Source organism: Ornithodoros turicata, chromosome 1 (assembly GCF_037126465.1).
Source record: "Ornithodoros turicata isolate Travis chromosome 1, ASM3712646v1, whole genome shotgun sequence".
In the NCBI taxonomy this organism is placed as follows: Eukaryota; Metazoa; Arthropoda; class Arachnida; order Ixodida; family Argasidae; genus Ornithodoros; species Ornithodoros turicata.
In genome coordinates this window covers 1,056,192-1,081,897 of record NC_088201.1, presented here as the reverse complement: position 1 = coordinate 1,081,897, position 25,706 = coordinate 1,056,192, and the positions used below count along the sequence as shown (strand labels likewise).

The 25,706-nt window shown below is 46.5% G+C and overlaps 2 protein-coding genes and 2 long non-coding RNA genes across 5 annotated transcripts in view; 2 read left to right on the top strand and 2 right to left on the bottom strand.

Moving 5' to 3' along the window:
- LOC135377239 (uncharacterized) overlaps positions 1-5,988 on the bottom strand; it is a 37,108-nt gene extending 31,120 nt beyond the window's left edge. The window contains exons 1-2 of the long non-coding RNA XR_010418101.1: positions 5,827-5,988; positions 2,432-2,527 (exon numbers count right to left, since the gene is read on the bottom strand). This is a non-coding gene — a long non-coding RNA (uncharacterized LOC135377239). The remainder of the gene's footprint in view (positions 1-2,431; positions 2,528-5,826) is intronic.
- A 4,110-nt stretch (positions 5,989-10,098) lies between these two features.
- LOC135377238 (transmembrane emp24 domain-containing protein eca-like) lies at positions 10,099-13,587 on the top strand. The gene is made up of 4 exons (XM_064609540.1): positions 10,099-10,331; positions 10,791-11,011; positions 11,460-11,606; positions 13,125-13,587. Exons 1-4 carry the CDS (start codon positions 10,193-10,195, stop codon positions 13,272-13,274), a joined length of 657 nt encoding a protein of 218 aa, XP_064465610.1. The 5' UTR covers positions 10,099-10,192; the 3' UTR covers positions 13,275-13,587.
- A 2,298-nt stretch (positions 13,588-15,885) lies between these two features.
- Positions 15,886-18,224, bottom strand: LOC135377236 (mitotic checkpoint protein BUB3-like). 2 transcript variants are annotated; one of them, XM_064609538.1, is made up of 4 exons: positions 18,122-18,224; positions 17,097-17,529; positions 16,852-17,035; positions 15,886-16,291 (listed from the first exon to the last, which is right to left on the bottom strand). In XM_064609538.1, exons 2-4 carry the CDS (start codon positions 17,520-17,522, stop codon positions 15,912-15,914), a joined length of 990 nt encoding a protein of 329 aa, XP_064465608.1. In that variant the 5' UTR covers positions 17,523-17,529; positions 18,122-18,224; the 3' UTR covers positions 15,886-15,911. The 2 variants fall into 2 exon arrangements, with proteins under 2 accessions (XP_064465608.1, XP_064465609.1); XM_064609539.1 differs by lacking the exon at positions 18,122-18,224 and adding an exon at positions 18,024-18,115.
- A 215-nt stretch (positions 18,225-18,439) lies between these two features.
- Positions 18,440-24,796, top strand: LOC135377237 (uncharacterized). Its single transcript, XR_010418100.1, has 3 exons — positions 18,440-18,527; positions 19,096-19,155; positions 24,111-24,796. It is a non-coding gene; the product is annotated as an uncharacterized LOC135377237 (long non-coding RNA).
- Positions 24,797-25,706: the final 910 nt, after the last annotated feature.

The window sequence follows — 25,706 nt, the reverse complement described above, 5'->3', positions numbered from 1 at the left end:
AGCCATGTCCCAGCTGTTGTGGCATGCCAACTAACGCTGCAACATCTCTACTCCCTGCACTCAAATCGAATGGAGATTTACACTGACGGCTCGGTGGCATCCGATGGGTCATCATCTGCATTTTACATTCCTGAGGAAGCATACGAACGCGGTTTCAAGCTGCTGCCCACGCTTTCATCAACCGAAGCAGAAGCCGTTGCTATCTTATCTGCTCTGCGGTACATCTCTTCGTCGACACCAAGAGCGTGGACTTTCGGATAGTAAGTCAGCCTTGGAGGCCGTGGCATCGTATTCGCCCAAGGTTATCAATGACATCTACACGGAGATCGTTTGCCTGCACTCCAAACTATCGTCTCTAGGTCACAGTGTGTGGTTCCAGTGGATTCCGGGCCACGTTGGTATCTTGGGGAATGCCATCGCCGATTCTGCGGCCAGGTCTGCTCGTGCTGCTGGGCCTGTCACTTCTGTCCAACTTACCCAGTCTGCCTGTCAGCTAGCCATTCGCCGATACTGCAGAAATAGCTCTCAGGCCTTCTTTCAAGACGCTGCCAGGACCAACCCTTTTCTGCACTCGATTGACCCTACGATGACCCACACACTGGTAGGCCGCTACCCCAGGGAGGAAGAGTCCCTGCTTCATAGGCTGCGATTGAATGTGGCGCGGACTCCACTGCTCCTCTTTAAGATGGGCCACCTTTCGTCGCCCAACTGCCCCACCTGTCATGTTGAAGGAGACATCCCGCACTTACTCCTCTACTGCACTCGTTACCACCAACATGGTCTCCTCCTACGATCGCGCATCGCTCGCCTGACGGTTTCGGACTTATCTCTAGCTACGCTGCTCGGCCCCACACAATACAGTCAGGTGACAAAGGCATTTGCCCAGTTTCTGCGGTCCTGTGGCCTTCTGGGTGAACTGTGACCAGTTTCATGTTTGCTTTCCTCTTTGTTCTTTTGTTTTTCTTTTTATTTATTTGTTTTCCTTTTTCTTTGCCTTTATTTTTCCCCTTTTTTCCTGGGAATAGCAAGCCGCCATACCGGTGGCTAACCTTTCCCTCTTATTTTTTTATATATAATAAACATATTCCTCCCCCAAAGCATTTGGGATTGAGAGAATGAGTCTGCCGTACCTCAAACCTGCTACATTCAACCTTATCGGACAGAATCGAATGGAGGTCTTGCGGTGCTTTCCAAGTGACCACTGGGGACTATTGTGTGAGTTCAGTGTCGTGCAAGCACCGTGAAGTGTTGCCCGATCCCATTCCTTCAAAGTAAACGAAAGAAAAACAGGCTTCTCGGAAGAAACGTCCATGCCCCTCGAAGTATGGATATGTCCGCATTATGTTTAATACTCCGTTTGCCTCGAATTCCCTGCAGAGTCGATCGTGCGTCATGGAGTGCTGGAACGGTTTCACGCTGAATCGCGGTCTTTTTCTCCTTGTTGCTTGAATACCGCCTTCGTCCCAATACCGTGCTGGGAACTTTTGTCTCAAGCTGTACACGCTGTTGTGTTGTAGTCACACAAACTGATCATGAACGAGATGGTGGGGGCCCCGGAGCATATATGTCCCGTTATGTCCTGGAACATTGCCAGTTTGAACGTTGCAGACGTATCATGTATCATCAATGCAGGACGGATTTTATGGAGCCTTTTCTCTGTAAAAGCAACTACCCGGACCTCGCCACATGCACGGACGTGTTTGTGCGCGTCGTCCGTTCGGTCATACAACGGTCATCGCTCGCTCTCCGAAGCGGTCCGCATCAAGGCGAAAACATCGACAGACTGAAGCCGCCCACTCCACAACATAGTACGTCACAACCAGTGGCGTCATCCCACGCGAATCAACTCCGTGCATTGCATGAGCATATGAAGACGTGAGCATGAGCGAGTCAACGAAGAGGTGAGTTCAAATTGAGTGAGCATATACAGAGCTGAGCACAAACTGAGTGAGCAAATGTAGAGCTGGAAGTGGTCTCCTGGTTAACGATGTGTCTGAACAAGGAAGATCTACAGCAGGCGTTACAAAAAGATTCTGCAGGAATTCACAGGATGCGTGACAGAAGAAATGGTCATCTATCGTTGATGGTATGTTCTGGGGAGAGGGATTGGTGGTGCCCAGGACACTAACGGAAAGAATCATCTCACACGCGTTCCGCCCAGGAACTAAGCAGAAGTAAGCAGAAAAGATGCCTGTTGGCGTCATTTTGTGTACAAAGCCGCAGCCTACAGCAGTCCTTTCCTTGAATCTATCTTCCAAGACTCTTGCATCTGGACGTGACGAGGTTAGTGTCTTCTGTATAATTTATACTCTCCTTGTGAGAATTACGTTGTCTAGGAAGACTGTTAATAACCTTCCTTTCAGACATAAATTTGAATCACGTCGTTAATTAACAGTTGTTCAATATTTTATCTCTTGCAGTACGTCCTTACCTGGCACGTTATGTTGTCTGGGCGGTTGGCAGGCCTCCCATCGTCACTGCAGTAGTATTGGCAGCCGAAAGGTCCGTATTTGTCCTCTTGACGAAACTGCGTTCATTGACCTATCGTTAGATTTTTTTTTCTTGCTGGTAGATACATATCGCATGTATAAGATTCATCGAGCTCTATCCATATTGATTACTCTAAATAAATCATTACACTAAGGGACAGCCGTCTATAGCGTGGTTCCCACGTGGACTAGCAACCACTGCCCTCAATAGGCTGCTGTTTTTCGTCAGATGGAGTCAAGTCTAGCCCACAACGTATTTTTAACCATCACACCCACAAATACCAGATAACACGCGGACGTTGTTCTCAAGGTGATAACCAATCTAGAGGACGAAAGTAAAACAACGAAGCAAGAGGAAAAGAGTGGCCTTGTAATCCCTTCCGCTGATATGGTAGCACTCCACGCTGTTGCCATCCGTCATTTAGATACTCCACCACCAAACCAGTTGGGGGTGTCCATTGTGCGGTCCAAGTTATCGCTAACGGTCCGTGGGGGGCACGCCCGTACATTCATTCAAAAGGTGACCGTCCGGATGTGTCATTCCGTATTTCGTTCTGACATTAGTATTCCAAACCCTCAAACTACCCGCTAGCGTCTGCGTGCACAACGGTTGTAGTCAAGCGTGGCCGGACACACGGGATGTCTCCGGGATGTCACGGGTGTTTTTCTTTCTCCTCCGTTCGACCAGCATCAAGACAGCTCTGATGTTAGCATCATCCAGGCCGCTCTGAGTATCAGCATCAAAGCAGTTCTAATGTTAACATCAGCCAGGACAGCTCGGATGTTAACATCAGCATCAGAGCGGCTTTGATGTTAACATCAGCTGATGTTAGCATCAAGACAGTGTCCCAAATCACATCAGAGTTTTGAGTAGTGACCGAGAGGCTGTACAGCTGGAACCGTCGGGCATGCTTATATGAGTTGTGCTGCTCTGCTGCTTGACAGTTTACTACGTGAAAAAACTGGTCATACCCAGCTTCTTTTGGCGAGTTGTTAGGCCTGCGCTGCATCCACAAAGTTCTCCCTTCTTGACCTCGAGTATCAGCCTCGAGCTGCTCTGCATCTGGTTGGGAGAGCACAAGGGAATCCTTGTACGCCGCAGCAGCTGCAACATAGTCATCGTGATTCATGTCTGGGGCATCCACTATGGAACCATAGGATCCTGCCTACACCTCCGGAATCGTTACCGAAAAGCACCGATAAACGTACGCCGGTAAAACTTTCTCATGTTCGGAGGAAACGGATTTTGCACCGATTGCCACCGTAAATGACCTTCTCATGCTTCTTGGTTGTGCACCAAAGAAGGGAATCACTCAAGCAACTAGTTATTGAAAGTATGGCACTCGTCCGAAACCAACTTTCGGCCTTATGATAGTTCAACGTTATGATTTTTCGGCCTTTTGGCATTCGGCCTTCTGATAGTTCGGCGTTATGATTTTCGGTCTTCTGATAGGCTTCCGACAACAGTACATGTGGTCGAGGGCGGTCCTCTGAAACCCGTACCGAAATGCCTTGGTAGTGAAGTACACTGTTGTTTTTATATGCTGTAGCATATCATGGACATTTGGTCGAAAGCCATTTGATCGAACGCCGTTTGATCGAAACGGCAGCGGTCGTTTGATCGATTTATTTTATTGGTTCGCTTGTAGCGTTGATGTAACAAAAAACAAGAAGAAAAACAAAAGAAGAGTCAGTCCTAGATGCTGTTATCCTAAGGAATATTTAACTCTGTGTAATACGCTTGCCCATAGACACATTCCTATATCTTAACCCACTTCTTCCCATCCAGAAAGCGGTCCAAGGGCCTGGGTTGTTCATCCTCTCCCGTTCGACAACTTGATAGGTTTTCCCTCTCTGACTGATAGTGACTACATGCCTTTCACCCCTAGTCCCTCAACACTTTGTCAAATAATAATTGACGTCTATTGTCAAATAACAAACAATTTTGACAAATAAATAAATAAATAAATGACATTCTTGAATGGTTTATTCGCGTCGAACGTGGACAAAATTTAACAATGCATTATTAATGTTTGTAGTCAATAACTGACATTGTATAGGAGAAAGAACAGTTTTAGTTTATTTACTTTGCGCCTATGTGCAAGTGAATCTAAATTTGGTTCTTGCAACATACATGGAACCGAAGAGGTCCCTCGAAACCCTGACAATATAAGCCGGGGAGCTGATCTTTGCACTTTGTCTACTTTTTCCTTCTTCTTTTCCATTTTTTTTATTGCGTGCATGTGTAGGGATCCCAGACTGCAGATGCATACTCTAACCAAGGTTGAACTAAGGTTTTATATGGCTGTTAATTTAATGTCATTATTTTGTACCATGACGAAACTTCCTTCTTAGCATCCACAGACTTCGAGTGGCTTTCGCGCACATATGGCTATCCCATTTCAGATAGTTCCCTTTAAATTTGTCGCCAGCAATGAAAAGGGTGCCCAGAAGAGGCACAGACTATCGGCTGCTCGCAATCTGAGGCTATTTGCTTCCATATATGTGTCCTACGGTTCGCCGGATTTTGTCGCATTGTTCTATTCAGCTGTGCTGTTCGTGAATGACAAAGGTCTGCAAATAACCAGAGGTCTCCCCTGTTTAGTTAAAAAAAAGGAAAAAAAAGAAGCAGAGGACACTGATTGCCTGCTTCCGTATGCTCGAGTCAAAAGTTACTGAAAAGAGATGCTAAGGACACGCTGCGAGCTTTGAACTCCCTTCGAACAAATGTCTTTCGAACAAACGGCGTCGACCAACTGGCTTTCGATGAAACGGCTTTCGACCAAGCGGCGTTCGATCAAACGGCGTTCGACCAAGCGGCGTTCGAACAAATGGGCGAACACCGGAATGAATATACGGAATGCCCGATATGGATGACGCGTCGCATGCCGATATCCCGTAAGCCGAACCCGTTTTATAACCACCGGCTTAGCGCCGCTATCACGATGTTGGAAATCAGTGCTTTGTCGGCGGAGTGACAGAGGACGAAGCATCAGAGACAAAACGTGAAATTTAATTCAGTTAACTTCCCCGCGCGCAAACAGCTTTGGGAACAGCCACAGCTATATATATAGGTTGGCACACTGCTAACGCACGTGCTTCGCTACATTCAGGATATGATTGCGCGATTGTTGCGCATATTTGCATTGTTGCGATTGCGAAGAACTGCAAAACACGCCTTCGCCAAGAACCTAAAGTGCCGATAAACTGATTCTAACATAACAACAATAATAACGTCTAAAATGCTTATACGCCAATTCTAACGTCTATAATACCCACACTATAATTCTAACATGACCTAACGTCTAAAATGCCAGCAGATTAATTCTAATCTGACCTGATTCTAACGGTGAGCAGTTGTCCGACGGGCAATTGTCTGGTGAGCAACTGTCCGGTGGCGTTCCATGAAACGGCATTCGATAAAATGGCGTCGATGAAACGTCGTTCGACGAACCGGCGTTCGATGAAATGGGTGGACACCCGATATGCTTGCATTGCTTTTCTCAGTGCGCCGTGGTACGCAAGAGTCCTTAGGCGGCGCATCTGAAACTAACGAAATCATAACAGACATCAGTCCAGCGTCCTTACGGTCTAGCACGTACATCAAGTGTACTACAGGAACTCACGGCAACAGATATAAAGACAAACACTTATACCTTATGACTTGGAACACAACCTGGCACGTGCTATACTTCTTCTTCTACCTCAGGGCAATGGCCGTTAGCCACTGAGGGCGATTGGCACGTGCTATACTTCTTCTTCTTCTTCTACCAATGAGATAATGGCCGTGAACCACTAAGGAAGATTGGCCAGGACAAAGGGGGCGAGAGATGTTTGTCTATGTTTGTGCAGTAATGATAGGGACTAAGGCCAGGTCAGATCCAAGTAACTTATGACATATATGACGTGTGATGACTAATACAGGAACACATATGTAGTAATATGCGTATGGCGACTATACACGGCCAAAAGGATGACTGTATGAATGTGTATGAGAGTAGGAAGGAAGTGCCTAGAAGCGGTTGGAGAGCGCGATGTATGATACAAGACCCGCTACCACAGCCCTATGACAGAGCGCAGTGTGTGATGCTCCGAGAGACAGCACTGACGCCAATGACAGTGGGGCTCCTAACAAGCGCAATGGTGTCCAGATATACCTGCGGCATAATTGGCCGAACTGAGAGCAGGTTAGCAAAAAGTGTTCAGTTGTTTCATCCTGGCCACAGTGGGGACAAGCAGGGGACAAAGACCGACCAGCACGGTGGAGGTAAAAATTTAGCGGCAGCGCCAGGCATCGAGCTCTCGTCACCAAGACTTCTGTCTGCCTGGAGCTGCAGAGGTTAGGGTTCCACGAAAAGACGAGATGTTCATATGGCGGGCGTGGGGGGGGGGGGGGGGGCAGCTCGAGACAGACTTGTGAGCCGTCTGTACCTGGCAACAGAAGTGCGAGCAAGTACTGGGAGGAGAGGAAGAATCTCTCCGGAGAGGGACATTTTAGCGAGGGTGTCAGCGGTTTCGTTAAAGGTGAGTCCACAGTGGCCAGGAATCCACGTGATTATGACGTTGCGAATATGAGGAGGGGCAAGCCGAACCAAAATGGATACCAATGACTCTGAGGACGCCAGGAAACCTGAGGGCGCCGCCAAGGCTGAAATGACAGACAGGGAGTCCGACAGCAGGATAACTTGTTCGAAGGCAGGAGGAACCCTCCTAAGGGCAAGGGCCATAGCTAAGAACTCGCTGTCAAAGGGTGGGGTCAAGTCAGGGAGGCGAACCGGAAACTGGAAATCAAGTTGTGGGAAGTACAAGCCAGCTCCAGCGCGCTCCGCAGAAACCGACGCGTCCGTTGCAACAATCAAGTAGTACTGTGCGTAGCGATTTAGGTCGTCCGTTAATGTCCTCTGTAGAGTGGTCAGTGGAAGACGCCTGGCATCCGCATGAAATATCTCGGAGACTTGAATCCCGGTGAGGACCAAGTACACACACATCGGCCAAAGAGATCCTCAGTGGCGCGAGGAGCTGTTCGGCGAAAAGCAGCTGTGGTGTATTCCTACGGTGCCAACGACGTGTTAGCCAAAGCCTCTCATCGACTCGTTATTCCCCAACGCAACAGTTAGTAAGAGACCGAAAGCGTTCTTTTATGAAGGTAGACGGGCTTCAGAGAGGAGTGCGTCGTTTGCCGTATATCTAGGGAGACCTAAACAGAGCCGTAAGGCCCGTCTCTCTAAGATGTATAGTTTACTCAAGCGCCAGTCAGGAAGAGAAGAAAACAGAACACAGCCGAACTCTAATATAGGTCGGATGTACAGTTTATAAATATATAGCAGAGCAGCCCTGCGCATACCAATGCGTGGGCTGCAGCAACGATGAAGTATGCTGAGAGCTTTGGACGCCTTAGCGCTCAGGTAGTCGATGTGTTGGGACCAGCACAGAGTCTCATCATACCACACACCCAGGTATTTAAGCTGGCTCACCTGACGGACAGACTGGAGCCCGACCCTTAGATCAATAGAGATGGCCGCATCCAGCGAGAAGACGAGAATAGCAGACTTAGCCACGTTGAGCGACAGGTGGACAGAGTCTAACCACGTGGACAAGGTGTTCATATAGGCTTGCAGCTTCGCATACAGCTCTGGCAAAGATGGTGCCGAAGCGAAGAACGCGATGTCGTCGGCATACGTTATGGTGAGGACTTCTGGGTCACAAGGGAGAGAGCTCATGAGAATGTTAAACAGTATGGGGGACAGGACCGAGCCCTGGGGGACACCTTTACTCTGGGGTACGCTGAGGAGACAAATCGGCCGTCTGAACAGAAAAAGGTGCGACCCGAGAGAAAGTTCGCAATCCAAGTGAGCAGATACGGGGGGTGTCTAGCAGCCTCTGGAGGAGCACAGCATGTATGACACTGTCGTATGCTTTGGCGATGTCCAGGGCAACAAGTGCTGAAAGGTGTCTCATCTCCCTTGCAAGGCGAATCTGGCTCTCAATGTTCGTATGGGCGAGCCATATCGAGCAATAAGGGCGAAAGCCTATCTGGTGGGTGGGCACCGAGAATGCCACGGGATACCACATGGGAGAGAAGTCGCCGATTGATGATACGCTCAACGGTCTTACAGAGCACAGATGTTAGAGCGATAGGCCTAATATTGTCTAGCGTAAGGCCATTGGAAGGAACTTTCTTAACGATGACAATGCGCGCCACCTTCCACATACACTTGAACATACAATGGAACCAAGAATTCGTTCTCCTCTTTCCTCTTAAGCCGTCCTGGGGGCTTAATCGCTTCATCGTCGTTACGATCGTTACAAGCTAACGAGTGGCTGGAAATTCAAAAAGGTGGGCACGTGACACATTGCGCGTGACGTGTACCACGGCCTTCACATATCGCGCGAAGAGCGCCGTGCACGTGTTTTATCACGTGCCCACCTTTTTAAATTTCCCGCCCGCCTTTTTGAATGTCCCGCCACTCGTTAGCTTGTAACGACCGTAACGACGATGAAGCGATTAAGCCCCCTCTTATCTTTGCACAACCAACCTTTTGTCACTGAACTTTGTGTTGTGAAGTCCGTCTTTGGGTCGCTCAGTGAATGCGGATTATTCTCCTACAAGAAGAAAAGAGGGGTCAAAACGCCGGTGGGTGGTTTACGCGGAACCGGCGCTTTCTTTGTTTCAGTATCTCTTCAGCTTCTAGACCTTGGCAGCGTAGAGAATTGTAGTCCATCGTTTCCGGTCTGAACTGGTGACTTGCAATGGCGTATATGCCTGCAATGTTCTTGAACATTCCGTCCCACACAGTCGAAAGAAAGGAATGTCAGGCCATTGCCCTTGCCCTTTATGGAACAATTTTTGTTCAGAACGCAGTACGGGATATTATATACATGGTTGTTGTTAACCTCAAGTCGTTTCTTATTGAAATATTGGCTGGGAAACGTGCTGTAGTACAATACCCAGCGCTGCACTGCAGTGACGGTCTAGTTTCGGAATGCAAAACATAATGTAATTAAGAATCGAACGGCAGGACACCTGTGAAACACTGTTAGGATACATCAGTATACTGGCACCTTACAAAATTGTGTGATGACAAACAACGATCAATGCTAGCAGCGCAATAAATACTCACAATCTCTGTTGCCTCCGATTGTTTTCTATGGGCACACCGGGGCACACACAGCACACAGCACAGCACTTTAGGGCCCACCAACATGGCGGCCCGAAGGCACGCCTCTCCCCCACGAGCCCCTCTCCCATGCGCGATCCAGCTTTATACATAGAGATCAGTGGGCTTGGCAGCTTGGCAGGCCTCTTTGTATCGAGGGCCCAGCCCCAGCACGTATGTAATTTGTGCGGACGTGCTTCAAAAAAACGAAAAAGAAAAAAGAAAAGTATCAATAAATTATGTCTCCGCTTTCTGAGAACCTCGAATCTGCATTTCTTATTTAATTTTTGTCAAAAAAAAACATACTTGAGAACTCAAAAGGCGATTATAATATACACGTAAATACCTCGCAATTATTTTAACTAATTATGCAGCAAATATTGGAGCATTGTTTTAACTATCTGTTTGGCCGGTCACGACCACGGAGTCACGACTAGAGCAGCAGATTGCGCTACGTGCTGGCAACATTGTAAGTCAAACGTGGCGTCCGGTGTCGTCGTCGTGTGCGATTCATTTCTTTGTAAAGGACTCAGCTAAAAGCTCGAAATGTATCTGAGAAGTGTGTGCCTCGCTCTTTTCTCTCTATTGTCCGTTATGCACATTTGTATGGGACTTTACTTTCACATTTCTGAAACGGAACGCAAGTGCTTCATAGAAGAGGTTCCAGAGGAAACGTTAGTTGTCGGTAAGAACAGATGGTTCTTCACTGGAACCACTGGAACACTTTAAGCTGTTTCTTGTTAGTTGGGATGTCTTATACTCCGTTATGATTACTTAGCACATGGTATTTGACCCATCGATTATCCGGTGACACATCTACGTAGTGTGTGGTACGTCAGGAGTCTTTCAGGTATCTTATTTTGTGTGTGTTTACTATTTTCTTAAGTGACAACACAGATATACGGTGACAGAAATGCCTGGAACATATCGACAAACGAATTACCCTGCCACAATTATGGCGAAATATTTTTCTATAACTTATCCACTTGGCGAAAGATTCCAGATGTACTCGTACGGGAACGATAACTTGAGAAAAATGAGCGTTCGTGACAATATTTGTAGTTGCACGGTTTACAATCATCTCAACAGAGTGCAGGTGAAAAGCACCATGCTTGATGTGACAGTGAAGACAAGGTTCTTGCAGGCAACTACAAGTGTCAGCTGCATGACCCCAAGACGGGAGGTTTCATGCTCTCGAGTCCGGGCATCGGGATGCACGTGGAAATTCGAGATCCCGAAGACAAGACTATCCTCTCGAAAGTGTACAGCTCGGAAGGGCGTTTCACATTTACGTCCCACTCCCCAGGAGAACACATGATCTGCCTCTATTCCAACTCTTCCAAATGGTTTAGTGGCAGCCAACTGGTAAGGAATACTGCGCGTGGAATAATTACCACAGGTCGAGCATCCTCTTGCTACGAAAAACGGACCACTTCCCGCAGCCATTGTAACTTATTGTGTGCCCAAGGTGGACACTGGTTGCCCTCCGCACGTCTCCTTGAACGTAACATGAAACATATGTGCTTTGGACAGCCAGCTTTTTCATCAACATTAAGCATATATTTCCCATTGCTTTTCAGGTTTTGATGATTCAGTTTTGTAAGCCTAAGCTCGGTTTTGTCCACCGCTACGTGTGACGACTACACGTAAAATGGCTTCCTCTTATTTGGGGAGGGCATCAAAAAGGTGTTTTCAGTTTGTAGAAATAGTGACGCACACTAAACCTAAAATGTTATGCCACATGTTTCGATTGACAGAGTGTTGAGGAGACGCATGTGCAGGAATTAGTTTAATCTGGATTGTGTCAACGCAGAGGGTTCATCTGGACATCCAAGTGGGTGAGCACGCCGTGGATTATGGCAGTGTTGCCCAGAAGGAGAAGTTGACGGAACTTCAGCTCCGTGTACGACAACTCTTGGACCAAGTGGAGCAGATCACCAAGGAGCAAAACTATCAAAGGGTCAGTGAGACCATTTTCTCGCCAAGTGTGGGAAACAATTGCTTGCGAAGGTGGATAGTACCGTAGCAGTGTTTTTTTCCGCGTTTTCGTGATTGGTGACACGGGTTTCCGAGAGTGCTTTGCTCTTGCACATCGTGCCGCCGTCAATACTCTGGCAGACATCCATTGTTCACGGTGATGGCGGCGTTCTAGGTCAATCCCTTTCTTCTCACAGACGTGGGAGGGACCCTGCAGGAGGCCATAGTACTGGCCATGTGCAGGTCAGCCAGTTCATTTTAGCAGTTCTCATTCACTATCATTCAGGGCACTGAACAGTTCGGTTGGGATGTCGTACTATCCTACAAGCTGGTTTTAAGAGTGCGGGGAAAGGCATGTTGCGGCTTTGTGGCATGGTGGTATATATGTACAGTGCAATGCGTTTGTAGGAGTAACAGATGCGTCATTTCTTTTATATCTTGCCTGATGGGATAAAACAATGTTCTGCGGCTTGTGCGTACGCTGCATGGAGTAGAAAGGGTTGATTCGCATGCTCTTAGCAGCTCTTACAGTACTGATTCACTTACTTTAACGACTAAAAAAAAAGCACAGTGATTCCCAGCAGCCATAACGTTGCGATACTAGTGACAGTACAAGATGATGTGCTCTTACTTTGCAGTGACTTTGTGATATGGTACTGCGTAAATATTGGAACCGGATATGAGTATTTAAGAAAAAGATGCGACAGTGCCCCCTCCAAAAATATACCAAACAAAAGAAAAGATCTGGCACTGCCAATGTCAAATAGAGGGATATTGTGGGGACAGATTTGCAAAACTTTTGTCCGAGCCTGGCTTCACTGGCAAGGGAAAATGATTTTAATACAATGAAGAGAAATTGTATTTGAGGAAATGTCCTAGGAGAGCTATGTACCGTAATTTCGCGCATATTAGCCGCAGCTTATGCGCAATTTTTTTTTTCTCACGGGCACTCTGCGGCTTATCCGCCGATGCGGCTTGCTGATGACTATTTTTCCCTGGCAATTTCGCCATACGTCGATCATAACGAAAGGGCCGACAGTGTTACTGGAACAACACTGGCCTGCCGAGGCACGAACAGTGTGTAACAGGGATGGGTCCACGTTCGAGTAGATTGATCTTCCTGGTGCATTCCCCCAAGCAGCTGTAACGAAAGTGGAGACAGTGATTCACATCTTCTGGAAGACCACTTACCCATCCAATTCATGAAAAACCACCAACAAGGGCACAATCCGATCTTTGCAGAACTCTAGAGCTGACCACCTTTGTTGTACACTATGGACCACAGGGTTTTTGGCCTTCTCTATGGTCTCCTTTGTCGCACAAATCAGTCGTCTCGTATTGCCCGCAGCTTATCTTCCACCGCGACTTATCTGCCAGATAATTTTCAAAACGTTCTTAAAAATGCGTCCTGCGACTTATCTGCGGTGCGGCTTATACGCGTGAAATTCCGGTAATACCAATAGATTGGTTATATGCTATAATGTGTGTGTTTTCCTTTCAGTACCGAGAGGAGCGTTTCCGTCAAACAAGCGAGAGCACAAACTCTCGCGTCCTCTGGTGGTCAGTGGTGCAGACCCTTATCTTGGTACTCATGGGATTCTGGCAGATGCGTCACCTCAAGAGCTTCTTCGAGGCCAAGAAGCTCGTCTGACTTCACTCGCTGTCGAATTATGTGCGCGTACAAGTGTCACCATGTTCTTTTTTCTCCTCCTCTTACGGTGGTTTAAAAGGCTCCTACGGGCAAAAACACTGTGTTTCAATCATTCTTTTCATTTCAACGAGAATTGGCATAAAGAGCCAGGTGGATTCGTAGGCAGTGTCCAGGACTTTGGGCTCGTTTATAGAGATAATTAGGAACGTTTAGGATGGTGTTTCCTCTTGTTTTATGACTGCGTTTAATTTATGGCTTTTTTTTTTTAATCATCTCCGATAGTTGTAATAAATTCCGTTATTTTCACATTTTACTCTGTGTCTTAGTGTGTCCAATTTTCTCAGTCGTCGTGCAGGGATTTTTTCACAGTGTATTCCCAGGATTTTCATCTTGGCGAGGGAAGGGGTGACGTCTGCTGCTTTTGTGGCATTTTTGACCAGTGCTTCGGGGTGTTCGGAAAATCTCAGGCGGTGGTCATCTCGCTGGCATTGGCGGGAGTTGTGCTTGGACACTTGCCTTCACTGTCACGCAAGGTTGCACAAAAAGTTGTTCATTGGATAAACAAAATCTTACCGTATTGAGAATCCACATTTGCTGACAGTCGTGCCTCATTACCGTAGCAGGGAAGATTTTTGTGAGGACCAAACTTTGACCCTCATGCACGGAGTTGCGCCTTTACTTCAATGTAGTGCAGTCGTCGAGGCAAGTTGCTTGGCTCGAGCCTCGATGGCTTGAGTAGAGATGCAAGGCACCGGAAAAGAACAGAAATTTTGGATAAAAAAAAAGTTTCTCTTTTTGTTTTTTTCCTTGTCTCCGGAAAAATAGGACAAAATTTCCAGACCACCAAATTCAAAAATGTAAATTTTCGTGCCTTCGATGCGTTCCAACCCGCCAACAGTGCCTTAGATGTCTCTAATCCGCCAACAACCACCAACTTAGAGCTCTGTCTGGCCGCTCCAAGCGACCGCCATCACGTTCTGATATTGTCAGAGTTCTGGTCGGAGTGGGTGGGTTGTTGCAATTGCCTATCGCTGAGTAGACAGCGGTCTCATGGGATGCTCTGCTCCGCATTTATGCCTAGAGGATTAACACTACTAAAGCTTCTACCTCATTGTATGGTGTGGTTTGGCCGGCAATGCTTAGACTCGGCAGTAACCATGTTTGTTTCCATTTGCTCCAATTTTACTCCAAATTTCCGGACATTTTGCATCTCTTTGCTTGAGCCATGGCAAGCCACATCTGCTATGGCTCTTCAATCCTTTGAGGACAATGGTGACGAGCACATGTTGCCAACATTTTGCTAAGCTTAAAATGTGTGTACCTGCAAGCTGGCACTAATTCGATAAGCCTTCGGTGGTTATTTCCTCTGCATTGGGTCATATGGACACTTTATGGATGATTTATGTCGGGGAGGAAAGTGTCCTTATTAACGAGACGCGACTTTGTTCAGTTTAGAGAATTGCAATACTTGCCCAAAAGCTTTAAATTGTAACGTTACCCAATAAATTAAATGTGGCCAAAGTAAGTCTCTGTTTCTATTAAATGCCTTCATTTCACTCGGATAAATATGGACATTAGGGCTCCCTATATAAGCACAAGCCCTAATTGAGGACAATTTCCTTTCCCAAAGCGCCTGTATCTGCTAAGGGTGTGCACCAGCCAAGTGAGCTCACCCCAAAACAAACCTGGAAGACGTCGTGAGTTACCCTCACGGTGTCGTTGCTCAACTGACGGGACTGGGAAGACCCCCCTGAGCACGAATGTGGATTGAAAGATAGGTACCGACTACTTGATGTCAGGAGGGACAATCGTGGCTGCCCTTTTCCGCCCATCCAGCGATTGTTACCATTTACACGACAGTTGTATGACATCGGAACACTAGATTGACGTGGAGTTAGCGAGCCACACGTTAGCATATTGGGCGATACCCAAGTAGCAGACGACAGCCGTCGGAAATAAAGCCCCGCACTTGCCTCATTCTGCGAGGGGCCAAATCCTCTCCCGACGTGCATACTCCCTTGAGGGGATGTTCACCCTCAGCATGGCCCACCCGTAGACCGGGGTCCCTTAAGGGTGAAGTTGCAGGAGGTTTGGGAATTTGGCCCCAAAAGTGTAAACTAAAACTGTTCTTTCTCCTGCCGTTTCGACCAAACGACGTTCAATCAAATGTGACGGAACCCCTTTCAACCCGCACAAGCAACAAATAATGGTGGGATGGCAACCCTGAATGGCTGGCTCTTCAAGCTCCAATTTGTCAGTTTTTCTTCTCACTTTCCAAATGACATTTTAGCATCGGCATTCCTGCACTTTGAAACTCCTGTGTCGAGAGGCAAGCCCCGAGTGCTCAGCTGTGCCATCAACTGTGTCTCTCTGCACCAACACATAGTCCGAGGAGACACAACAACCTCCGAGAGTCTGCCATCGGCTCATAAAATAAGCCTTACGGGACAGTTATTATCGAGGAACAGAGCACGCTGTGGCAAACTCCCGGCTCAATGTTGCATAGCCGCTACAGCGCGGAAGTGATCGACACCAAGTACAGAAAGCTTGCAGAAAGGAAGGCTGCTTTTTTGGGCATTGACCCACTGCAGATTACTGTGGCAACTCAAGCTCATTGGGCAAAATGAGCTTTATTATTCATTTCGGCTTGGTCTCCTGATCTGTGACCCGACGCAAGAAGATGGCATCAGGTGGAATGTTCTCAACGCCTTCTTGCTCGTGAAGGAAAGAAGATCCAATGGCCAGCAGCGTTCCATCGGGACTGAATGCGAGCGCGGCGATGCTAGATGGGTATTTGTGGAACTGGCAGAGACGTTTCTTGTTGAATCCGTCCCAGACGTTGACAAATCCGTCGCTGCCGCCCGTGGCAAAGGTGTTGTAGAGATTGTGGAACGCGATGGCATTCACAGGGTAGATGTTTTCGATACCGCTGCTGTCTTTCACCCTGTGGCACTTGAAGGCATACTTCTTGCGCTGCACTTCGGGGCTTGGGTCCAGGTATTCCACGGCTACACGACCTGCACATTTTTCATCAAAATTTATTTTGGGTGTCTCCATAAACACGACGCTCAGAGAGCCTGTTTTGCATAAGAAAACGTTCTTTAAAGGAGCACAGAAAGCGCTTCAGTCACGGCCATTTTTTTAAAACCAAGCCGTTAGCCTGTCTGCTAAAACGCACCATGCGAAGTGATTCACGCGGCAGATGGAAGCATATCGCGGAATTCCATTTTGAAAATCGTGACAACTAGCCATCAGAATCGTTTTGACGTCATTGAGGTGCAACCCGATAACTGGTTTGCTTGTTTGGAGAAGCGCTGTCTGAGAGAACTGGGAGCAGAAACGAAACAGCACTCAGGTCTCTCTTGTAACCATGATGACATCACAATCCTCCTCATTTCGGCTTGCAGAACAAGTCCATGTTTGGGGGCGTCTTACTCAGAGGAAAATACTGTGTACAGATAATTGTTTTTGTGTTAGTTGTCACATCGAGTTACGTCCTTTCGTAATTCACCAGAAAGAGAAAACCTTTTGGATGGCTTTCTGGTCCCCTTTAAAGCAAAGTTTCTGCGATACAAACCTTCAATAGAGCTGAGTACGTATCCTTGTTGATTAGGGAAACAACGGATGCAGCGTGTCTGGTACTTGAGACTGGATTCTCGTCGCTGCTGTACGTAGCCCATGTTGCGCAGGTCCCAGACAAGGACCTTGCGCAGGGCTGTTCCCACAACCAATTTGTCCCCACACACCGCCATCGTGTACACCTGAAACCCATCGCTTTGGCCATTCAACACTCGAGGAGAAAACTAGCGTGAGTTAACGTACTCTTTCGGGCTGAGCAAAGTTTCCAGCGCTGCTGGGTGTCCTCGGATCCCAGAGACTGACGCTCGAGTCCCAACTGCCAGAGATGACTACATTGATATCCTGGCAGTACTCGATGCATCGAACGGGAGCCTTGTGTTTGCCGACGATAGTCTCTGCGCTGCAATTGAAATCAAAGGACTTGACCTGGCCATCTACTCCGGCGCTCCACGCGTGCACGGCGTCCTGGAAACAGCAGTCGAGGACGGGCCCCTTGTGGTTATATTTCAGGCGCATCGTGTTGCTGACAACATCGTATAAGCGTACGGTAGAATCCCAAGCAGATACTAGAAGGAACTGGTTTGAATTGGGACCGAACTGGAGCGAAGAAATGGCGTCTGTTGGAGGGGACTGCAATCTCGACTCGCTTGGTACTTCTGTCAGCGTCATCTTGGCCCTATGAGACACGCAAATGGTTCAGTCCCAGCAGTCGGATAGCTTTGCAGGCTCGGTTACTAAGGCTAAACATTATACTAAAGTGCGTCAAAATTGGGCCTGCTCGGCAATATGTATACAACATCACAACTTGATCAACGTGTAGAAAACCGAGAGGCACAGACATAAAAGGGACAAAATAGATGCATCCTCAGAACAGAATACAACTTGTCCCGTTTTAAATATGTCACTCCTAAATAAGCAAACAATACATGACCATGAGAGAACTCTGTTCTGAGGCTGGAACAACATAGAAGGGACAAATACATACAAAGCCTCAAATTACCTAAAAAATTAACGATGAAAGTCACTGAAAAGGTTAGCCAGCTGTAGGACTCGAACCCGGTAACAAAGAACCGGTAATCCGAACCGGTAATCCAGAAGACGTGAGTTCGAGTCCTACAGCTGGCTAACCTTTTCAGTGACTTTCATCTTTCATCAATACATGTCCATTACGTTGCAGTATCAGTTGAGTAAAAGTATGTTCAAAACAACAATGAAATCGGCGAGAATTAACAAATTCCAAACAGAATAACTGTAACGCAGAAGCCTACTTCTTGACGAGCGCCGATTTGCTTGAAATGATATGGATACTGTCATACTGTGGCCTTTCCCTTTGGAGCCACCCTTTGGTGGTAGCTTGCGCCACCTAGCCCAGAATTCTCTTGCTCTTGGCGAACCTGAACCTGCTCAAAAATGAGCAAACATGTATGTACAAATTAAATGCAATTATATAACGCAAAATCCTACGTATAAAAGTCGTCATTCTTGCTATTTTCTTGGTATCACGCACTGATCGCGATTGTAAAATGCTGGATCGCGGATAGGGAGTGCGAGCGTGAAGAAACCGGCCGCCATCTTACTGTACCCACAACAGTCGCCGCAGCGACCATGGCAACTTCTTGCAATTACGGTCGTACCAACCGTACTGGCAAGGTTACAGGGCCTAAATTTATACAGGTAAGTCACTCTTTATCGAGGAACAAATAGGCGTCCATTCTGTATATTTAGTTGACCATTATGAAGTGTTTTTTTGCCCAAAACGAGCACTGGATGCAGGTTGCTTGATCGCTTTTCCGACGTTCAATCGAGCACACTTGCATTTTACCCGGCGGCAAATACAGTTTTAGTGCATAATATGCTTGAAAGAACATGTTACACTACACAGGTAGTGTTGTCATCAATATATGTGCGAGCACTCGAGCGCTTTTTTGCATGCATTGCTAGCATGGTACACGGTGTTCTCTGCGGAAGCAAGTGCCACATTCATTTCTTTGAATTACCTTCGCGCACAAGTTCGGTATTACGTCATAATGAGACCACGATTGTCACCTTTTTTCACGTATTGGTATTGTTTTGTGCCTTGGTTTGATTTGTGACAAAGAATCCTACGTAACGGTGGTGTGGCGCGACTTGAATAACGCCTTTGTGTCTGAGCTGTATCGTCAGCTTGTTACGATAGTAATAATCTGTAGCGTGTCGTGCTATTTGTAGCAGTTTTTAAGGCAAAAGTGGTCTCTCAATACAGGTTTCGTCATGAGGGCTACCCAGTGAATAATCTGTGCAGGTGATACGGCTGGGTGTACAGGTAAGTATCACGTTCCTCATCCACTGGTTTCTACTTTACAGGAAGGAACAACCTCAGTGCACGCACTGTGGTTATGTTTTGTGTCCTTAGGGACGTTTATTGAACTGTATAACTGGTTGATAACATTGCTGCGTACAGAGAGATGGGTACACTTGCGTGCACACTATATATATATTTGTGGAGCGTACAGAGGGCGTCTGAGCAGGGGTGTTATATGATGCGCCCGTGAGGAGTGATGCCATCTGGCTTATACATCTCTAAACATCCTCCCCTTTGAAAGAAATCGCTTGTCTTCTTTAAATGAATGCAACATAACTGCAAGCTTAGTGAAACAGAAAGTCCTTGAAACGGCAGGGCGGTCTTCGATCTCTTGTAGGCCGGTGCTGATCCTCCTCTTGTATTGTGGGAGGGGTGTTGCAAGCGTTGTCTTCTGTGTCCAGCAGGTCATTGCGGTCCAACAGGGGTTGGTTCGGTCGACTGCATCTTTGAGAGATGGATATTGGTTCATTGTGCTTCTTCTCGTGGTGAGGGACTTCACGTAGATGTACGCGATTGCGTCTGAGAAGTTGGCCCTCGCTGCGAACTTCGTATGAACGTGGTCCACATTTTCTCGTTATTGTCCCGAGCTTCCATTTGCTCGTGCTTGCCACTGGTTGTACTCGTACAGTCTGTCCTGGTTGTAGCTCACTGAGCTGCTTCGCAGTTTTGTTGTAGTAAGTGGCACTTTGTCTTTGTTGTGCTTGCTTTGCTATTTGTGGTGTCCCATATCTCGGCTGCAAGAGGACCTCCGTTGTAGGTAGTGTGGTTCGCGTTCTGGGCCCTAGAAATGCTTGTGCGGGCGACATTTGTGTTCCTTGCTGGGGTGTGTTCCTGTAGTCAAGGAAAGCTAGCTGTGGTTCTCGCCCACTCTCGAGTGCTTTCGTTATTAGTTTCTTGGCCGTTTTCACTGCAGACTCCACCATGCCGTTTGATTGCGGGTAGTGTGGGCTGCTCGTGTGATGCCTAAAGTCCCATTCATTCGCGAACTGCTGGCTGGCAAATTGGGGTCCATTATCCGTGAACACTTTTAGCGGAATGCCATATCTGCCGAAGTGAGCTTTGAGCTTTCTGATAACTGCGTCACTCGTTGTTGAACGGAGTTTGTCCACTTCCCAGAAATTGCTGAGGTAGTCGACCGTGACGAGAAAATGACGTCCTGCGCATTCCATTAAGTCCACACCTATTTTCTCCCAGGGATTTGCTGGAACAGGGTGGGACATCAGCGGTTCCTTTTGTTGTTTCGTCATGTGTGTCTGGCAAATGTCACACGCTCGTACAAGTTCTTTCAGTTCAGCGCTGATTCCCGGCCAGTATACACATTCTCTTGCTCGACGGAGACAACTTTCAATGCCCATGTGGGACGCGTGAAGCTTCTGTTTGATCTCCGTTCGTATTTCCTTTGGTATTACCAGCCTTTGTCCTCGGTATAGTAGTCCGTCTTCCACACTCAGCTCTTCGCGAAACGTAAAGTATGGTAACGCTTCCGGTGGGACCTTCGCTTTATCGTCTGGCCATCCCGTTGTTATCATTTCCGCAAGTACTTGGGATGTCGCGTCGCCTGCTGTGGCTTTGCGCACCTTTTCCAGCGTTGCCGGACGTACTGGTATGTGTGTGATAACATTCACAATGGGCGCTTCCTCATTTTCAGTGTCTTGCTCGAGGTATGCTCGTGAGAGGGTATCTGCAATGACGACCATCTTTCCTGGTTGGTAGACAATGTCTACGTTGTACCTTTGTACCTGAAGCATCATTCCTTGTAGTCGTCGGGGCATTTGTGCGAGCGACTTTTGTTTGATTGCTTGTAGAGGCTTAATTGTGGTCAGCAATGACCGTTGTCTTTCTTCCATAAGTGTATTGGTGAAAACCTCTGCAGGGCAAATTTCATTGCGAGCATCTCAATCTGAGCATATCTGGTCTCTGGTTGGCTTAGAGCTCTGCTTGCGAATTCCAATGGATGTCCTTCCTGTAGCAGGACTGCGCCTAGTCCGTCTTTGCTGGCATCGCATTGTATAGTCAACTCCTTTTTATTGTCGTAGTATGCAAGCACTGGGGTTTGCGTAACCATGCTCTTGACCTTGTTGAAGGCTGCATCTTGCTCAGCTCCCCATATCCATGGCGTATCTTTCATGGTTAGTCTCCGCAACGGTTCTAGTTCGCTGGACAGACGTGGCATATAGCGCGAAAGATAGTTAGCCATGCCGCAGAATCGTTGCACTCCTTGCACATCTTGGGGTGGTAGCATCCCTGTAATTGCCTTCACCTTGTCTGTGTCTACTGCAAGACCTTCCTTTTTAAGTCTGTGTCCCAAAAAGAGAGTTTCTGCCTTGTTAAGCTCACATTTCCTTTTGTTGAGTTTGATGCCCTCTTGACGGCATCGATTTAGCAGCTTCTCAACCTTATTGTCGTGGTCTTCTTGCGCTTGTCCTTGAGTGGAACCTACGCCGTAAACTAGAATGTCGTCGGCCACACAGACTACACCAGGCATATCCTGTAGTGCCATTTGAAGACGCTTCTGAAATATTTCGCTGCTGACCTTCAACCCGAATGGCAGTCTGAGCCATCTCTTTCTTCCAAATGGCGTTTGAAAAGTTGTCAGCAAACTTGATTCTTTGTCGAGTTCGCAGTGCCAGTATCCGTTTCTGAGATCAAACCTGGAGAATACTTTTGCCTCTGCAAGATCTGGCAAGAGGTCATCAAGCACTGGCAGAGGATGAACCTCTCTTTGCAATGCTTTGTTTAAGGCTTGTGGATCTATGCAGATGCGCATTTCTCCCGACTTCTTTTCTGCAATGACCATTCTGTTCACCCACGGGGTCGGCTCATCTACAGAGGTGATTACACCGTCAGCTTCGAGTTTGTCAAGTAGCTTTTTGACTTCAGCCTTAATGTTCACCGGCACTCTGCTGGTGGTGCATAGTTGTGGTTGTACAGTTGGGTCCACGGTCAGATGTACCTTTCCTGACAAATGTCCAAGTTCTTCATTAAACACATCGTTGTGCTTGTCAAAGATAGCTGTCTCCTCATATACTTGTGACACGAGGTCATAGTTAAAAGTGAGAAGACCCATTTTTTCGGACACATCCTTGCCGAGTAGAGGTGTGTAATCTTCTTTTACCACAACAAATTCAACGAGAGAGCGAGTCTTTCGTTGCTTTACATTCCTTATCCAGAGTTGGCAGGTCCCGACTGGTGTAACCGTACTCCTATTCCAAGCTCTCAGAGCTGTTGTTGTTGGGCTCAGCTTCCTGCCTTCAACGAACTTAGCAGGAATCACGTTCAAGGTTGCTCCGCTGTCTACCTGGAATTTCACTGCGCTGCCATCTTCAAGTAGCATAGTTGCGAATATTCGTTTCTTGTCATTATTTGTGGATACATGAAGCACTTCCTCTTCAGAACTAATGGGACTGCCTTCTTGCAAACCGTGAACTTTGCCCGCTTTGCATACTTTTGCAAAATGATTCTTTTTACCGCACTTTGCACAATTTTTAGTCCAAGCTGGGCATTCACCTCTCAGCCGCTTATGTTGTCCCCCACAATAGCGACAGTTCTGCACTTCCTTCTTGTTTTCGTTGCTACCTGTCTGAGTTGGCTTCGTTTTGGAACGCTGTTCTTTGCATCGTATGGCGTTAATGACACTCTCGGTCAGTTTCGCAGGTGAGTTGTCTTGGAATGCCTTCAGTTGCGTTGCCGCTGATTCATGTGCAAGACATATTTTAACTACGTTGTCAAGGGTTGGATCCACGTGCTTTAAAATGTCTGTTCGTAGAGCGTTACTTTCAACCCCGAAGACAACTTGGTCTCGTATCATTTTGTCAGTTTGTGCTTGAAAATTACATGCTTTGGCACGCAGCTTCAAGTCTGTTAAGAACGTATCAAAGGCCTCATCAGTGCCCTGAACTCGGCAGCGAAAGGAGTACCATGCTTGGATTTCGTTTTCCTTAGGCGCAAAATACTTGTCAAGCTTCTCTATAACCGTGTTCCACACTAAATCTGGCTCTGGTGTTGCCTCGGTTGCCTCTCCGAAGTCAAGCGTGTTATAGACATCAATGAGAGCTGTGCCTCCAAGCGATAAGAATAAGGCAACCTTCTCTGCATCCGATTTTTTACTGCCTCCTGTTGCTAGTAAGTATAGTTTGAAGCGTTGTTTGAAAGACTTCCATTCTGTGGCGATGTCACCTTTAAAGCACATTCCTTGCGGCGTTTCAACTTTGGCCATCGCCATTCCGAAACTATATGACAGGCCTACCTTGCTGGGCGGGCGCGCGAGATCAAAGGCGTCTTCAAAACGTCGTGCTCACGATCGGCACTCGAACTTCTGTTCTGTCGGAAAGCCGCTGTTGTTACACCTTGCTAGATGAGGTGATGCAGGTGACATCCCACTTCTGACACCATGTTTTGTGTCCTTAGGGACGTTTATTGAACTGTATAACTGGTTGATTACATTGCTGCGTACAGAGAGATGGGTACACTTGCGTGCACACTATATATATATTTGTGGAGCGTACAGAGGGCGTCTGAGCAGGGGTGTTATATGATGCGCCCGTGAGGAGTGATGCCATCTGGCTTATACATCTCTAAACAGTTAGCCTCTCTCAATTTTGCATATTTTCTTACATGTTCACATCAGAAGCACACCTTACACTTTAGGCTCCTTCACCCAGCAATATAATAATTAGAGATTATAATTCTTTTTAGAAGAGTTCCCCATATTCTTTCCAGAATAGTTTTTAATCTTTTTAATTTTTAGAAGATACAGGGATTGTAACCGTGTTTTAAACTGATGTTTTAACATTTGTCCAATGCATTTATTAAACAACATTCATTTTTAACTGGTTGCACTCAAACCAATGTTCTGATGTATTATTTCCTTTGTTGTCGATGCACCATAAAAATTGGAATAATAATCATCAATGCAGGTTACTTCACAGCTGCCTCGACATACTCAAGAAATGGGTGCAGAACCTGCGTAATGCCCACAAACTTTGACTACCACAGCACCTCCAGAAAGTAAAGGCATATGTGTCACATGGGATTTTTAAAGGCATTCACAGTATATAATACCTTGTATGAACTGTTGTAGATCTAAGCAGCCTCTACAGTACACTCTCAGAAATTAAAACTTGTCAGGGAACTGTGATAATTGTTTCAGTTAATAGGCATGCACATATACGTTATAAGAAAATTATTTATTGGGAATGCACTTCTCTGGCTACTCATGTTGTTTACATCTACTGTTGATCACATTCATTTATCACATATTATATTATTATATATTATTATATTATCACATATTCGATCACATTAAATTTATAATTTAGCATATATGAGAAAATATCAGGAGGGAAGTTGCTATTCATTGCTCATTCCAACCTAAAATTGAGTGCTACAAATTTAGAGAGCGTACCTGACCATTATCATTCCTAAAATATATATTGTCATTGTAGCAAGGTCACAAAACAATAAATATAGTCTTTTGCGACCTCCCTGCACGTTCATTGTATCCTGAAACGCATAAGTGCAATAAATAAATCTTGAACTTGAATAAACTTGATGTTGTATAAACTTGACATAAAATGTTGAATAATATAATGAATGATATAAAATATTGAATAAACTTGAACTCGTATATTCTCTTTACTCATCATCAGTGATCTTCATTACAAAAGCATATCGTGTTAGACTTTTTTGTTTGCGTTTCACAGACTGGGTACACGAGGGCCAAAATGACGAAATCGCAACTGTTTGAAGCTCCAAATCGTCCTGTTGCAATTTGAAGACCATATGTGGAGCTGCATTTTTTGGAACATGCTCCACATAACAAGCATGACAAAGTCAGCACTGGATAGCAGGACCCCGTCCCCAAGCAGCTTTTCTCACGCTGCAGTTGTATCCAACAAAAGCATGTGAGCGCTGGAGAAGGACATTCAGTTTGGCACAACCGCGCCTGCAAATAATCAGAACAAATAAAGGAAGAAGCAAACAAACATAGAAGGGCTGTACTTCAAAAAGAGATAAGTCCTGTGTCTCAAGGAGGTGTTACCACTTTCTAAGTAACTTAATTGATTAAGCTTACATCACTATACCTGATTAACTGTCCTAAAGAGCGTGATCTAATTGCGTGAAGTAATTATTTGGGCTGCTTCGGTGTGTCCATATTTGCGAGGCAAACCACCGCTGTCGTTTACTAAAAGACTCGTGCTAAGGCGATGCTTGATATAAATCATACTAAACGCGTACACGGCTAAAACAACGGCTGTGATTCTACAGAACGATCTCTTTCTGCCATGCGAGTATATCTCTTCCCGGACCGTTCTTTATGGAACAACTTTTGTCCAGAACGCAGTACGGGATATTATATACATGGTTGTTGTTAACCTCAAGTCGTTTCTTATTGAAATATTGGCTGGGAAACGTGCTGTAGTACAATCCCCAGCGCTGCACTGCAGTGACGGTCTAGTTTCGGAATGCAAAACATAATGTAATTAAGAATCGAACGGCAGGACACCTGTGAA